This window comes from Patiria miniata, unplaced genomic scaffold (assembly GCF_015706575.1).
Source record: "Patiria miniata isolate m_02_andy unplaced genomic scaffold, ASM1570657v1 HiC_scaffold_17, whole genome shotgun sequence".
NCBI lineage: Eukaryota > Metazoa > Echinodermata > Asteroidea > Valvatida > Asterinidae > Patiria > Patiria miniata.
In genome coordinates this window covers 5,142,639-5,158,692 of record NW_024037055.1, presented here as the reverse complement: position 1 = coordinate 5,158,692, position 16,054 = coordinate 5,142,639, and the positions used below count along the sequence as shown (strand labels likewise).

At 40.8% G+C, this 16,054-nt stretch overlaps 3 protein-coding genes across 3 annotated transcripts in view; 1 reads left to right on the top strand and 2 right to left on the bottom strand.

Moving 5' to 3' along the window:
• The window catches only part of LOC119723589 (BRCA2-interacting transcriptional repressor EMSY-like), a 26,130-nt gene extending 15,621 nt beyond the window's left edge, over nucleotides 1-10,509 (bottom strand). The window contains exons 1-10 of the mRNA XM_038194316.1: nucleotides 10,313-10,509; nucleotides 9,339-9,517; nucleotides 8,372-8,446; nucleotides 7,651-7,826; nucleotides 6,598-6,681; nucleotides 5,263-5,681; nucleotides 4,595-4,770; nucleotides 3,019-3,260; nucleotides 1,734-1,916; nucleotides 110-250 (exon numbers count right to left, since the gene is read on the bottom strand). Coding sequence (XP_038050244.1) covers nucleotides 110-250; nucleotides 1,734-1,916; nucleotides 3,019-3,260; nucleotides 4,595-4,770; nucleotides 5,263-5,681; nucleotides 6,598-6,681; nucleotides 7,651-7,826; nucleotides 8,372-8,446; nucleotides 9,339-9,499 — 1,657 coding nt within the window. The 5' untranslated portion in view covers nucleotides 9,500-9,517; nucleotides 10,313-10,509. The remainder of the gene's footprint in view (nucleotides 1-109; nucleotides 251-1,733; nucleotides 1,917-3,018; nucleotides 3,261-4,594; nucleotides 4,771-5,262; nucleotides 5,682-6,597; nucleotides 6,682-7,650; nucleotides 7,827-8,371; nucleotides 8,447-9,338; nucleotides 9,518-10,312) is intronic.
• LOC119723591 (thiosulfate sulfurtransferase 18-like) lies at nucleotides 10,505-13,652 on the top strand. The gene is made up of 5 exons (XM_038194318.1): nucleotides 10,505-10,744; nucleotides 11,039-11,118; nucleotides 11,251-11,433; nucleotides 11,963-12,125; nucleotides 12,577-13,652. The coding sequence occupies exons 1-5, from the start codon at nucleotides 10,590-10,592 to the stop codon at nucleotides 12,638-12,640; spliced, it is 645 nt and encodes a 214-aa protein (XP_038050246.1). The 5' UTR covers nucleotides 10,505-10,589; the 3' UTR covers nucleotides 12,641-13,652.
• LOC119723590 (parkin coregulated gene protein homolog) lies at nucleotides 13,103-16,054 on the bottom strand. The gene is made up of 2 exons (XM_038194317.1): nucleotides 15,582-16,054; nucleotides 13,103-15,210 (listed from the first exon to the last, which is right to left on the bottom strand). Exons 1-2 carry the CDS (start codon nucleotides 15,816-15,818, stop codon nucleotides 14,728-14,730), a joined length of 720 nt encoding a protein of 239 aa, XP_038050245.1. The 5' UTR covers nucleotides 15,819-16,054; the 3' UTR covers nucleotides 13,103-14,727.

The following is a 16,054-nucleotide window of genomic DNA, read 5'->3' as shown; positions in this document are numbered from 1 at the left end:
TTTTTTTCTGATGGCAAGTGTTTTGCACGCATTTTGTGTGAAGCACAGCTCCATCTTAGACGTATAAAGTCTATGCTATTAGGAGACCTCTGTGTGTTTACATACTAACCTGTCGAGGTGGTCACAGGCTTTCCAGTTGCCATAGTAGCTGTTGCCATGGACGCTTTGTATGGTGTTTCTAATGGAGGAGACTGATTGGATGATCGTTGTTTGCCGCCGACAGCCATCGACTGAGTTGCAATTTTCATCCCTGTATGTGACAAAATTGAACAGACAAGTTAAATAGCAATGATTAAATTTTCCCAAATCATGGAAGAGCAAGGACTTGGAGTTGCTGGCCAGCAGCATAAAACTGTTTGTCTGGTTTCAAACCTTTAGAGTCGGAAAAACAATAAAATACATATAATTATACGGTAAACTCCTGTTAAGTCAAATCTCAAGGGAATGGATAAAAAATTTGAGGTATCCTGAGTTTGAGTTAAGCAAGGTTCCTGATTTTTCTACAGTCATGCCATCTACACGTGCATGTATGTACATGAATGGCTTCCATCATAACTCTCCATGCAATGGACAGGTTATTTGAAACACTTTCCTTTGTTTTTGTTCATTCTAACGGTGTTTATTTTTTAGTCGCATAGCATCATTTTACTCAGATTTCATGTTGGTCTTACCTAAAACGCGACATTAAACTGCCTTAAAGGGAATGTACATCATTGGCTTTTGCTGTAATTTTCAGAAATGGAGTATTTGAGGGGTTAGTATAATATATCAAATATTGTTACACTGACATGTTTGAAGTTTTTTGTTCGAAAATGCTGGAAAAACCAAGAAAAACAAAATTGTTCAAGTAGTCTGGTTCCCTGACTCCACTAAAGATGAAATGGATCAATTTATAGTTGCCAGAAAATTGTAAGGTAAGGGAACCAGTCTAGCTGGCCTGCACCCGTTCATGAACATGTAACCAACACCAAACAAAATTTGGATTGAAAAAAGGTAAATTTGCAGCAGTAGTTGAAATATAAATAGGTTTTCCAACGGTGGTCGGCCGACCACCGTTGGAAATGTATACAAAAATACAATTTTCTTGAAAATGACTTCACACCAGGTGCCATAATTTTACAGGATGCTTTAGACTGTCATTTACCAACATCCTAGTAAGGTATTTCTTAAAAACTTGGTAGTTTTATTTTTCGATGTTTGCAAATGTTGTATATTCCGTTTAACTGCATTTCATGTATAAATCTTTATTTCATGTCATTTGTTTATCAACATCACACTCCACGCTGTTTTTTTTCCCCGATGTGCGAAGCGGTCACATGGCCGGTCCTATTTAATCGATAGAGGGCGCACCAGCTGCTACTGGGACAGTGGTAGCAATTGGTCTAACTCGCGCGCGTCCTCACTGGTTTCACGTGCGGTTACATGTCCACCAGCGTGCAGGCTACAATTGGGCCAGCGGTAGCGATCGGGGCTGCGGCTAGGGGATGGACTCCGATCACGCGAATGATTTTATGATGTTATTTACGCTTCTTTGTGACTGTTAGGTTGTGGTTTCTTATGGACTGGGCATTTCGAGTTACGGGGTTATTTACGAACATAATATCCTATTCTCTAGACAGGAATGCAGTATTACTTCGAGATACGTACAAACATAGTTTCGAGTTCTGAATTTGACTTAACGAGAGTTTACTGTATACGATATTGTTCCAGGAATCAGATTTATCGAACAATACCTGGGCCGGACTTCATCGGCATTGGGTAATTCTTGCTCGGTGTTGCTTCTCCAGTGGGGGTGGTGATGCCACTTGTTGAGGTCACATGTTTCAGGAGCTTCTGTTTGCTGACCGCCCTCCCTCTGGGCTTCCCGGCCATATTTGGGGCAATGTACGATGTCATCTGAGCACTTACGATAGATGCTAAGAAGGCGGCAAGAAATAGAAATGACAAAATGAACCGACGAGACTCCCCCACACTGTAGGTAATTTGTCACATTTGTAAGTACTACATGTAGTCTGTTTCCTTTCTTCTTTTTATTACATTGGACAAGTGTAAAAATAAACCAATTTCTCGTAGCCACCCGCTTCTTTTTTTCCAGGCAACCTCCTGTTCCCCCCCCCCCTTTTTTAAAAATCAATTATTTGTAATATGTAAGTATGTCCTTCCAGCAAAATTGTAGATACATGTATGCGTGCAAGTTCAGAATGCTTTTAATAAAGAGTTACGACTCTTTTCGACACAACAATATCAGCAAAAGAGTTAAAAAAGTGGAAGAATCCATCTTGGAAAATCTGCCATCAAAAATAGAGTCTCCTCCTCCTTTTTTCCCAGAAAGTGGGGGCGAGAAATTGTGTTTTTTTTTAACTTGGCTTAATTGGTGTCCTAGTTCTATGTCTTGATGTGCCTATAATTGGTCTTTGCCCAAGGCCTCACTGCCTTGGATTGCCTTGCACGTGATTAATTTGTGACACAATTTTAGACTAAAAATTGAAACAATTGTGCACTTATTAAGGAGCTAGAGTTAAAGAGGTTGTGGAGTGCTCGAAGACATTTCCGTTATTTTTCGGGTATGTGTAGCCTAAGGTGTGATGAAATAAAAACGACTATTGTTTCTGTCATGAAATGAGTACAAAGGGTACTTTTGAGAGCTATTTTTCAGGTCCTGTTTCAACCCGAACGTGCAATTTGTGTAAAAGTCGTCGTTGCGGGCAGCAAACAAAACACAGTAAATCGTGACGTAATAAACAGGACTCGTTTATGCTACTCTGCATCGGGAGTCCTGTTTATTACGTCACGATTTACTGTGTTTTGTTTGCTGCCCGCAACGACGACTTTTTACACAAATTGCACGTTCGGGTCGAAACAGGCATGACAGGACCTGAAAAACAGCTCTCAAAAGTACCTTTTGTACTCATTTTATGACAGAAACAATAGTCGTTTTTATTTCATCACACCTTAGGCTACATATACCCGAAAAATGACGGAAATGTCTTCGAGCATTCCACAACCTCTTTAACCTACCTGTAGTGCGTGCTGTAATGATTGTGCTGTTCATAGCCGACACTGATGCCGCATTCCCGGTTTGTTTTCTGACACCGCTCATGCCACCTATAGTCCCGGGCATCATATCCAATGGAGTCATCTGCCCTCCACTGGCCTCACTCTGTCGGCCCGACAGTGACGTTTTGTGTCTATTACTGCCTGATGCACTGGGCATGGTAGTCTGCTGTCTGGCACCTGCTGAAACACCTGTTTGTCTGCCCCTACAGGGTGAGTCAAAAAGAAAATGACCGAATTAGAAGAAAAAAAGGTTTCAAAGTATCAGGCTCATTCCATTTCATATAAATAATTTACGTAAATTGCATACTCTATTCCCAAATTTTGGCGAATTTTAATAACAAACTTCAGCTGTCCACAACTTATCATTTATCGTTCTATGAGCTGAAGAATACTCATTAAATACAATGAAACATGGACGTTTTTCCACTTCCGCGAATGAACAAAAACTAGCAAAGGAAAACAGACAAAAATTTGCATCAATATTTCAGGGAAAAAAAAGAATGGACTTGTTCCTCATATTCAAACACAAAATCTGACAGTAAATATAATGTTTCAGTCTTGACTAAAGTGATTAAAATCCAATTTGTATTTGAATGCCTGTGTGTAATCTGTAATTCTCGCTAAGCTCAATAGCTTCCAATGACATTCCATGGACACATGGACAGCTAAGAAAATAGGTTCTTTTTATAGTAAAACATGTATAACTTCTCATAGCAGGGTTCAATTTCAGTCATTCTTTTTTATTCAGATGAGTGGAAGAACATGCTCTTTTAAAGGGAATACACAACATTTGCAAACATCGAAAAATAAAACTACCTAGTTTTTACGAAAAACCTTACTAGGATGTTGGTAAATGACAGTCTCAAGCATCTTGTAAAATTACGGCACCTGGTGTGAAGTCATTTTCAAGAAAATGGTATTTTTGTAAACATTTCCAACGGTGGTCGGCCGACCACCGTTGGAAAAACCTAACTATTTTTCAACTACTGCTCCAAATTTACCATTTTTTTCAGTCCAAATTTTGTTTGCTATTGGTTACATGTTCATGAACGGGTGCAGGCCAGCTAGACTGGTTCCCTTGCCTTACAATTTTCCATCATCTATAAATTGATCCATTTTATCTTTTGTTGAGTCAGGGAACCAGACTACTTGAACATGTTTGTTTTTCTTGGTTTTTCCAACCTTTTCGAACACAAAACTTAAAAATGTCAGTGTAACAATATTTGATCTATTATACTAACCCCTCAAATAGTTCATTTCTGAAAATTACAGTAAAAGCCAATGATGTACATTCCCTTTAAGGCATACTTCATTCGTGTATTCAATTTGATTGCATCTTGCATGAAAGTCTTGCATGAAATTGATTAAAATGATCCCTGCCAGAGTTGAAAAATGCGACGCCGATGGCACATATTGAACACCATACTTTTGGTCAATTTTCAGGACAGACAGACCGACCGACCACCAAGTGACATGTAGACGCTCCTGCCAGAGCTAAATAACAACATTAATCCTGGTCACTTTCTCTTTGACTCACCCTGTATGCACAACCTCTGATTGCCTGGACAAGGCTGACTGACCGCTCACGCTGGTCAATATAACAGACTGCTTGGTGCCACCTTTGACTACGGCAGACTTGGCAGATGGCACGCTGTGAGAGCGTTGTAAGATGGACGGCGTGTATGACGTCGAGCTGCTGGAGACCAGAATTACCTGTGGATTCATAATTATTGTTATCGTGGTTACTGATGTTTTAGAAGCAGGCTGATAATGGAAGTGAACAAAATTTTGAAGTGAACAAAATTTTGATACAGCAACACTGTGCTTTACTAAGGGAATAAATGTGAGCTTGGGAGGTTTTAAACACTATATTTAAGACCGGTTGGAGTCTGGATGCTGATACTTACCTGAGCCGAAGGCAAGGGTAATATTTTTTCGGTCAAAAAGTCAAAACTTTTCGGTCCAAATGTTAGACAAGTACAAAATTATAAATTTTCAACGATTTTGTTCAACAATGTCACATCATTTTTTTCGAAACACCCCTCTTACTACATCAGGCGGTATCCAGCTCGCAACTTAGTCGAAAACAACTCCATTCTTCACGAGGTGACTGGAATACTCAATGGATCACCTCTGTAGGCTAGTTTTACTACACCACTCGAAGCAGTCAATATTTGTTTACTATTTCACAGACACGACAATTACCTTTTGGGCCGAAGAAGAAGGCGTTGAATTCCCAGCTATCGTCGATGTCTTGGTGTACGTAAATTTGAGAGGTGATTGCGCGGGGTTGAAGCCCGACTTGTTTGCAGAAGTTGAAGACGTTGGCCCGAGAGGACTTGTTCGGCCAACGATTGACCTGCTTCCTTGCTGCTTACTAGCTGCGATATTGTAACCCGTCGGGTGCTTACCGGCCGGTAAACTCAACGATCTATTAGTTGTGATGACGTTCCCGCTGGCGGATTTGGTGGTAGACATAGCCAGCATGCTTGAAGATGGGGATGAAGACGTTTGCAGGGTATGAGGAGAGATCGAAGAGGACATCACATCTTTGGTCTGAGAATGACTTGAATCACGGCGAGGCTTCTTAGCCGGTATGACCTCCACATCAACATCAGGTCCACCTGCAATTTATCAACAGTTTTAATGATGAATCTATCTTGTGGAGTGCTGTGGCCTCGTGCTTAAGGGCATTGGATTCGTGGTCTGCGGGTAAAGCTGCAGGTTCTGGGTTTGAGTCCAGCCTGGGGTCATGGTGCGTGTGCCCTTGGGCAAGGCACTTTGTCACTCATTGCTTCTCTCCACCCAGGAGTAAATGGGTACCTGTGAGGGCAGAGATGGTTATTGTGATTGAATTAGCTTCCTTGCGCCTAACGGGCAGCATTGAGCTGTATACTCCCCAGGGAGCTGAGATGGTGTTAGGAATGTTTCATGGGCCCAATGAGCAGGCTAATAATGATGTAGCGCCTTCAGCACCAGTCCTGGTGGTACGTGCACTTTATAAATACCCACTATTATTATTATTACCATTATTATCCAGTTTCCCTTTGTACTTTATTTGAAGACTTTAACAAAAAGCCCTATCCTCTTCGAGTGATCCCTGTTTGCTATTTCTTGGGTTTACCGCATTGTTAACGTTGCTAGCATCGTGATCCCTGGCTACATGACATATACTGGTTTATGGCTTCTGGCTAGCACACCTTAAACTAAGACATTGACAAATTGGGGAAGTGTCAACATACAGCTGAAAAACTCACTCGCTACAGCACCGGAAACAGTAATCCGGCAGTCACAGGTTCAAACTTGGTGCAGTCAATTTCTATGTTCAACTTTTAAAAAGTATAATAATGAACCTAGTCAGTATCCCTTGGTGTTTTTATTTGGAGCTGGATAATAATTGTGAGAAGATATGCTTCTGTAAAAGAATTTAACAAGAAGCCTGCCATGCACATGAAAAAGGGATCTAGCTCTTTTCATCTGCACTATGAGTGACACGTCTCAAATCTTTCCCAACTCAAGAAGTCCCTGACATGTTCTTACCTTTGATTGGGATGGAGAGACCGCTCGGTAAAACCACCGCATTCGATGAGGGACTTGGGAGCTTCACGCTGTTTTCACTAGTTGCTATAAAAAGAAAAACATGATTAAAAGACAGATTAAAACCCCGTTTACACAGGAGAGAGGTAGCAGAAAGCGGTATGCCGCGTGATATTGTACATTTACACATGAGGGGAAACCCATTCGGAATATAAATAATTATGTTAACCCTCCTGCTATTAAATCAGTCACAGACAGTCCAAATTTCCTTCCACTTCCCCTGTTATAGTTTTAACACAGGCTGGTCACCAGCAGTCAGATCATATGTCAAGCAAGCACTGTGACTAGTCAAACTCTGTCAACAGACCAGGGACAGACAAAGCAGGCAACTTGTGGACACAGCTGGCTTATCAATTACCCCTAGTCAAAGCAAATCTGTATCAAGTTACATAAACATTCACAGCCGGTCAATCCTACTTGGCTGCTAGGCTGGGAATTCTTAACTGTTGAAAACAGTCACTTGATTGATTTTGATTGAAAGGACTACTCGGCAAAGCATATATGTTTGCATAGGTGCACTTGACAATGTCATAATTAGGCCTACATACATGTACATACGTATACGTAATGAACCAGCAACAATAAAAACATTGTATGTCGCCAAAATAATGTCTTTATGAAATGCCTTCTTTTTTTTACTACCTCGCACATCAACTCTCACTCCAACAGACACCCGATTATTTTTAATTTTTTTTGACAGCATCTTTAAAAGCTTCTAACGATGTGTCATATAACTGAGGGAACTTCTCGAGTATCGAACTCTCGGTGCTGCTTCTCCTGTGACGTCATACGCAACGAGAACGGTGATTGGCCAGAACTTGCAGTCTCAGCACAGTATCTTTGAGAAAACGCTCAGGTTTTTAAACGCAGCAGTCTACCACCCCACCGTGCGGTATGTCCGCTCTAAAACTAAACAAACCCATGGAAAACCATGTGCACTATATTATTAACCATGTACTGGCTTGAACAAGACAAAGTCTTCAGACAAATTCTGACCTTCTTTTTTAGCTGTTTCTGAAGGCAGAGGCAGGGTAAGATTGTGACTGAAGGCTGCGTTGGCGGCCTGATTGGCTGTCAAGGAAAAGACCGTCTGAGGTACGAGTCTTGGCATGAGAGGAATCAAACGGCGTCCCTCAATGGCCCACTCTGCAGAGTGGTTGGGTCCACTCAACCTAAACAAAGTAAAACAAATGAACAGAAAGTTGATCATTCATTCTAACCTAACCAACTCCATCAAAATCCATCCCTCTATTGGATTGGGGGGGGGGGGGGAGATGGTCCCACTGGCCTGGTTTGACTAATTTTTGATGGAGTATGATGGATTTGGGCCGGGAAGCCTGATGGAACACTACTGGGGGAAATCTGATGGATTTTGTCCAGCAGAAAGCTGCTGTTGTCATGTAAGCCATGTGTACTTAAAGTCCATCAAAATCCACCAGCACTTCAGTGATAGAATAGGTCTCCTTCAAATGACGTCATTTCCTACAGACCATCCACGTGCATCAGCATTTTGAGCGTCAACTTGCATAACGCACATCGGCTGCGTCGTATTTCAAACACATTTTGAGCAACAAGCGCGCGTGTTTGGAACATTTTCAACACTGCACAATGCGTGCTTGATTGCGTAAAATACGCAGTTGCAGTTCTCCTACAGAGGTTGCAGTCTTTGAGGGAGCCCTTTATCATAGTACCGTGCTTGTTTCCAGACGTAGCTTACCTTTCAGCGACTGTGGACAGTTTCTCATCATTCACTGCTCGCCTCACCTCGGCACGATGACGCTCTGTGGAAATACTAGAATAAAGGAACGGAAGCTGAGCAACAATGAAAGCCCTTGGTGGATGACAAGATGAACAGAAGATGCAGCAGTATAAATTACACGGACTGTGATTTGTACAATGTATGTATGCAAAGAACCCCTGGCGAGCATCGCGTTATGGGGAAGTTTTCTTTTTCAAATGAACGACAAAGGGAAACTCACTAGGTGAATTACAATAATTTTAGAAGTTGAACAAAGAAATTGACTGGAGCGGTGTTTGAGCTAAACTTGTAATAATTCACCTCGTCAGTTTCCCTTTGTGGTTCAATTCAAAATTTGTAATACAAAGCTGTATCCTCTCGCACCTTTCAAACTTGCCAACTGGGCGCTGAAGCGCACACCCAACGACTGTTTGACGTACTGCTGCTGCATTAACTATGAGGCTTGTGTCACTTGCATCACAGCTGCGGTGGAACAGCAGCCGAAGTTGGCTGACAAACAGTCGTCGGGTGTGCGCTTCAGTGCCCAGCAAGTTTGACTGGTGCGCGGGCTGTGCATGGTCATCGACGGCGCATTGCCATGCTTTTGTACATGAATTTTGTTCGTACACATAACCCTAACGTGACCTCTGGCCAGCGATCACAAGTCGATCGGCTGTCAATAATGCCTCATTTTCCACTGCAATTGTGGGCTGAATCTTCATCATGGATCGTTACTTTCTTTAAGGACCTGTGTATTGGTTATAGACAAGGTTTGGGTGAGTCCCAAGAGGAATCACAGGGACACAATGGCACGTTTGGCATTCAATTTTAAGAGATGCTAGTCCTTGTTGAAAGTTTCTTCTAGCCCTAATATAACAAACCAATGATAAAATATAGGGCTGAGGTAACTCCAGCTAGGATAACTGGATTCTGAACCAATGCATACCTGAGAGTTGTTGCCAACTCGTTCAGAATGTGTTTCTTGTCCTTTGTCAGATCTCCCTGAGCACGGAACGCACTGATCATGCCTGCATACGCCTCCAGCTCTGTACGTCTCAGCAACCGCTTACATTCATCCTTGTTCATATCCAGTAGTTTGGGCCACATTTTGACGGGTAACAGCAACTGTATATAAATCGATCAAAAAGAATATACATTTGTATAGGCCTATGCCGCAGAACACTGAACATGTTGGAGTACGCGTAAGGTACATTTACTTCCAGTACTGTTATTTTTAATAACATAAAGTGTATATGTGAGATGTGTTTATCACTATTGATAAAGAAGGCCCTACACAATTATTGCGTTTTTATGCATATCGTCCGAGTACAGGTCTGTTTTCGAGGCATCAAGTTTTCCAGATTTGACATTGTAAGTTGCAGCGACGCACAGGCGCAGACTTTTTCACGCACACGCGCAGGTTTTTTCAGTCGTCTATTTTTCGTTTAATTTCGTGTTGGAATTTAGAATTAGATATGCTGTACATAGCAAACGTGTGCAAATGAAGCTGGAAATTACATAAAATGTAGACCTCTGAAAAAGGGGGGGGGACTAATTTTCTATCGCTTTAACATGATTAAAGAGGGTGAGCATGATGGTGAGTGTGCTTCTATAAAGTTCTAAACTAAAGCATGAATAAACTACAAATTCTAAATGTGAAAATAAAAACTTGACAAAGTTCTACATGTTTTGTGCATGTTCCAAGTGTGGCCTTTATTTATGGAGGTAGTCTAGTAAATTGGTCACATTATGGCATGTATGGGGCTAGGAGTAGGACTACTGTAGCATGCATGCCAGCATGGTTAGTCTGCCATGTCTGCGCGGTCTGCGCAATGCCAATATCATGTGTGGCCAAGTTTCTCGGTAAAAAAGCTAGCTACACACTTACTTAGTCATGTTAGTTCATAAATTACAACTTACCTCGTGGCCCCGTTCCGAAGCACAGATGTTTACTTAGCCTAATAGAACCCTTATATTATATCAGTTTACCGCTGTTCTGAACAACGAATAATGATAACAAAACAGGATTTTTAGGCGGGTGGCGCCGCGCTGGCCCAACCATTCACCCACCACACAAAAAGCGAGTGGACAGGAAAGAGCGCCACCACGGGGTGAACAGAAGCCAGTAATAAGTCTTGACTCTGACCTCGATCAACGCCACAGTCATGACGGTAGAGTATTTCCGGAAAAACAAAAAATGGTGATCGTGTTTCGTCAGTTTCCCGTTCGTATTCTCATCATGGCAACATTTGTTCGTCGTTTTCCCGTTCGTGTGCTCGCTCAAGCTGCGGTATCTGGGCGGTGTAATTATTGCACTGATCAGGGCGCACCTGCATTCAGTTGTCACCCTTCGTAAGTTTGGCCATAGGTTTGGCATTGCGCGGTGGACGTGGGTGCACACGCAGTGTGCATGTGGTGGGCGGGGCTATGTTGGGTTGGGGGCGGGGATTTAATCCTAGAACAGGTTCTAGGTTGGGAAGCATGGTATGAATACATGAAACTTCTGTCTTGAAAAGAAACGTTTATCAATCATTTGCCAATTAATATGCCTTGGCTTCAGTGCGTTCACAGCATTAAATATTTTGTCAAACATTGTTGGAAAGACGAAACTCGAAAGGAATGTTAATTCAAGTTGTTTTGTTTCAGATGCATCCAATCCAGACCGTTGCCTCAGATGAGGAACACCATTCACCAACTGCATACCACTCTCTATCAGCCTTTGAAATGTATGTACATTCTACAGTCATAAATCAGTTTTAATTAATTATATATTTTTTTGGGGCCAATTCACCACACATTGCCCTCTTTTTATGCGATTAACTTTCTCGCGTATTTACCAATTTTTCTTCATTCTACAGATGAGCTTCGGTCCTATCGGTACTACAGCAGTGATTCTTCAGGTCTTGCTGAAGATGACGTCAATGTTCATTACGACAGTCTTGTGAAGCGAATCCGCAACGGTAATATACAACTGATCGATGTCAGAGAACCATCAGAACTTGCGGAGTTTGGGCAAATCACCAACTCCATTCATATCCCATGTAAGTGTCATATGTGAGTCTGCTTAATTAACCCTAACCTTCCCAAATCCTCTTTGCAAATTGGAGGATTTTGCAGGATTGAGGCTACAAAGATTGATGGCAAAAATGTGTGGCTAATTTTGGAGGATGCACTGTGTCAAGGTCTTTGGCAGGACCTTGTTTTGTTTATGATCAGCTGGGCATAAATTTAGGCCTAGATCATACTTAAAATCCTCCGCACTGCTCCAGGATGTCACTGGTTCTGCCTCAGCATATTGACAGTGATTGCTGGAGGATTCAACATATTGATAGTGATTGCTGGAGGATTTTGCAGGATTGAGGCAGTGGTCACCCCTCCAAGGACTACATTCAAGAAATAACGCCACATTCAAGAAATAATTGAGGATTTAACAGGATTGAGGTTACATCCTAGCAATGATATGTGCCCTTTTTATTCATTTATGCCCCCCCCCCAATCAACTGCAGTTTCAACTGGGTCAGTAATCAGAATGTTCCCAAATGAAAATTAGTGTATTTTTATTTTTTCCAGTGGGGGACTTGGCAGATGCACTGAACCTTCCACAAGACAAGTTTGAGTCCAAATATGGTCATCCTAAACCAGAGTCAGTGGATGATGACATCGTATTTCACTGCCGAAGTGGAAAGCGTAGCATGACTGCAATCAACATTGCCAAAGAGATCGGATATTCCAAGTAAGACTAAAAACGCCAATCTCACAAACTGTTTCATAGTGTATGGGGCAAAAAAAACCTCCCAACTCCAAACAAAACAGTCATCTCGAAAGTATGAAAATGTCCAATGCAATGTACACGTTCATTTTTGTATGAATGCATGTAATAATTACTTAGGAATGAGGTACATCTGTGGAGCACGCTTCGGTGCAGCACGCTTCGGTACCCTATCCGGTTCGAAAGTGTGGCGTCATATCATCTGAACCACGTGCTAGTAATTAGTGGTGCGTGCGCGTGTACGACAGTCAAATACAAACCGGATAAGTCCAGTTTTGCCCTTTTGTGTTATGTCCATGAAATCCATTGGACATCTAGCTACCCCATTAGGCCCTATATGTTTAGCTGTAACATTGTATGTCATTTGATAATATAAATTTGTTTCATAAATTTTGTCCCGTTTGTTGTTCTTCAGGGCGCGTCATTTCCCAGGAGGCTGGTTGGAATGGGCCGAGAAGAATAATCTACCCTATGCATGAGGTTTAAACCCGAGATGGAACGCATACATCAGCAGTCCATAGATGAGGCTTGGATCGAATAATGAAATTATTTCAATACATTAATTATTACGGTTCACAGGGAAATTTGAATTTTTTTTTTTCAATTTAGTTATGCCTTAGTTTTGGAAACTAGTCGTTTTCAGTTGCTTTTTACGCTGAAAAATTCTTTTTGCTGTGCGTCTCTCTCACCTCACTAATGGATCTGCTTCAAAATACTTGGAAATAAAACTGAAATACAATGCACATGTAAACAAATGATAATTCTTTTAAACAAAATCTGTTTAGAATCCCAATCTCAGGCCATGCATTATTGATCAGTGATCTTGTTTGGGGATAAATGGAGCCTTAAAAAGGCATCCTTCCCTCAAAATAATGTAATTTTTTTTATTAAAATTGTATTTTATTAAATGTTTATTGAATAATGTGCCCATTGATGCAAAGTTTAAATTTAAGAACAGACTTTATTTCGTTAACAAGGAAAACATCTTCACATAAAATACCACATTTCCAATGTCCACATGTATTGATCACTTGTTAATTTTTTTAAAGTAAAATTTACCCTTGTGTTTTCTTTTTTTGAGATGCTGTCGTTTAGATGCTGCAAATAGAGGTATCCCCCTTCCCAAAAAAAATATCAAATAGACCATGTCCCCCCCCCCCAAATAAAAATGCTGTTAGGCGTTTTAAATGTAGGCAACACGTTTATTTACAATGGTTAACAGTGAACCTTGTACATGTACATAATTACATGCACAGTTCAACCTGATAAGAAGAGTACAAGCTAATTTGTAAAGTCCAAAGGACCTTGTTGTAAGGTGTTCCACTTGTTCTAGGTGTTCCACTATATTTGTAATGGAAATGCCTAAACAACTGGAACCAGAAGAAACCTAAAAGTAGATTTGTATATTTGCTCTAAAGCCATCATTATGTTTCAATACATGTACTTTCTGGGTGTGTTTGCCAGCTCTACATCAATCCAAGAATATTATAATAAAAAAACATACAAGTACATGTACAATGTATAGCTTATTTACAACAAAAAACAAGAAAATTGTTTTCTCAATATTATGTACAATTTACACTCCTACATTGTACGTGTGCTTGCTTTATTAGCTGCCAAAGTTGTTTATATCAAGACCTATCAATTTAGACTGTGGACTGTTACAATCTATTTCATTCTTTTGTAATTGAAACATTCTGTTGAAGGGGTATACATTACATGTACAGTTCAAATAAAACATTTCGAAGACTGATTTCTAATTAAAAATTAACTGTATGTCAAAATTATTAACACCTGCTTAATTGAGCTTTATCATATGGACGGACCGTTTTGGAAGCTAGAGAGAAGACTATATGGAGGTTTTTTTGGTATTAATATCAACACACTTTCAGTCAAACAAGGCAACAATACATTTTTGGAACACTTGCCATAGCTGTATATTAAAGCCACTTTGCAGTTACAAAGATGTACTACTGAGATTCAACGATTTAGTGTCGGCAGATGAACAAAGCAGATAAACGCACACAAGTCTATGGGGGATGTAGTAACCAAATCTACATATTGCAATTTTTTTTTAGTTCTCCCGTAAAAAAATGAAATGTTAAATTTTGTTCGCAACAAGGTTGAAACATACAAAACATCTTAAACCATGGTGTCTTTATAAACAATCAACGTTTGTACATCCACTTCAAAACAAGAAATTATCTTGGATTTCGTTGGTATTCTGCTATGAATTTGCACGCGTGTGGCGAACTATTTTTCCCCTAACCCTAATTGTTGTCATAGGATGTGCGCATGCGCAGTAGTACATTTTTGTAACTCCGAAAGGGCTTTGTTTTTAAGTTTTTTAATAGAACTGATGAAGACGAAAAACTGCACCATTTCAACCTTACAATAACATACACGGTACATAGAAATTTATGTTTCAAAATTATGTTACATTTTCTTTCCGATTTGCCAGACAACATCAAGGTGGTTTCTGGAAGGATTGATAATGATGATGATGACATTGTCATAGTTTCGAATGTAGAAGTCCACATACAAGTACCATGCCAGTTTTAAGTTCTTAGTTGAGAACCGACGACTCGTACGTCGGCACCATATACTTAATGTTGATGAAAGCATCTTCACCGCCATGCTTCTCAAGTGCTTCTAAGGTTTCTTGGATGAGGTCCCCGATGTTCTCCCTCTTCTGCTGCCCATAGTCGATGCCGTCGCCGATATTCAGGTTCTGGTTCTTGAACGTGTTGAGCATCGGAAGAATTTGTCGGTAATACGGAACAAGAGCCTCTCCTGCTAAGTCGGCCGACACAACCAAGTGCTGCAGAACCTTCAGCGTAGTACAGATCACCTTGTGATTTCGCAAGTTCAGAGCCTCTTTGATGGGCATGATTAGCTGGGGTATGACCGAAACGATTCTGTTTCCACCATGCTCCAACAGGTCGTGGACACCTTGCCGGGCAAAGAACTCGTAGGGATGGGTCGTTTCCTTCAAGCCATCAAAGAACAGGGGCAGGTAGTGGTGATAGTCTAGCTTGTCTATCTCAATCTGGAAAATGGAAGAGAAAAGGAAACATGTAATTAACTGCTACACATGAAGTATTCAAAAAGTTATCAGAAAAAGCGTCAGTAGCACAAGGTCGGATTACATTTTATGTCACCATGGTCAACATAACTGTACATTTCAATCGGAAGAAATTCATAGATTTTATGCACACATTTTGGCGAAAACTAAAAACTAATGTACTCCTCCTGTACAATTTCTTGGTACGTATGTCCACATTTAATTTCTGTTCAAAGATGTCTGTGAATGAGACGGAGATGGGATAACAATAAAAAAAAAAAGACAATATATTTATAAATCAGCCATTTTATAAACTTTTAAATTTAGGTCGACTTTTGCGCCAACGGCCAACCTACCTTCCAGGCGATCTTGTTGCCTTTTGTGTCGTGTTCAAGGGCAATTGGGAAGTCTCCTCTTTCGTAAAACTTCCTAAAAGATGTTGGTTTGCCTGGCTGTTCCATGAAGGCACCTGCCTTCGGAGGATTTTGGACTTTCACATTTTTCATTTGTGACTGGATTGTGAAGGCTTCCGCCACAATCTCTTTACCGCCTCGTTTACTCGTCAAATTCTGCGTTCTTTTCGCCACTTCCATCGCGAAATTGTCCAAAGCAGGTTCGAAGAAACCGTTGCCAAATAATGGTATTTAAACACTTAGAATAATTCGGAGGTTGATGGCGTGAAAAACGAAAAATAACATCGAGTTCCTCCACAGTCTATTCCACCAAAGTCTTGGAGTCGTTTTTGTACGTCTTACATGCACGAGTACGAGAACGAAAATGGCGATTGAGAAAATTGTATCAGATTGACGTAGTTACGCGTACGCGATGT

Excerpts from the sequence above, each read along its gene's own strand:
- LOC119723591 (XM_038194318.1), top strand. The coding sequence starts at position 10,590 with ATGGTGATCGTGTTTCGTCAGTTTCCCGTTCGTATTCTCATCATGGCA. Across the intron at positions 11,434-11,962 it reads CAACTCCATTCATATCCCAT|TGGGGGACTTGGCAGATGCA; the intron begins GTAAGTGTCATA and ends TATTTTTTCCAG. Across the intron at positions 12,126-12,576 it reads AAAGAGATCGGATATTCCAA|GGCGCGTCATTTCCCAGGAG; the intron begins GTAAGACTAAAA and ends GTTGTTCTTCAG.
- LOC119723590 (XM_038194317.1), bottom strand. The coding sequence starts at position 15,818 with ATGGAAGTGGCGAAAAGAACGCAGAATTTGACGAGTAAACGAGGCGGT. Across the intron at positions 15,211-15,581 it reads GCAACAAGATCGCCTGGAAG|ATTGAGATAGACAAGCTAGA; the intron begins GTAGGTTGGCCG and ends TCCATTTTCCAG.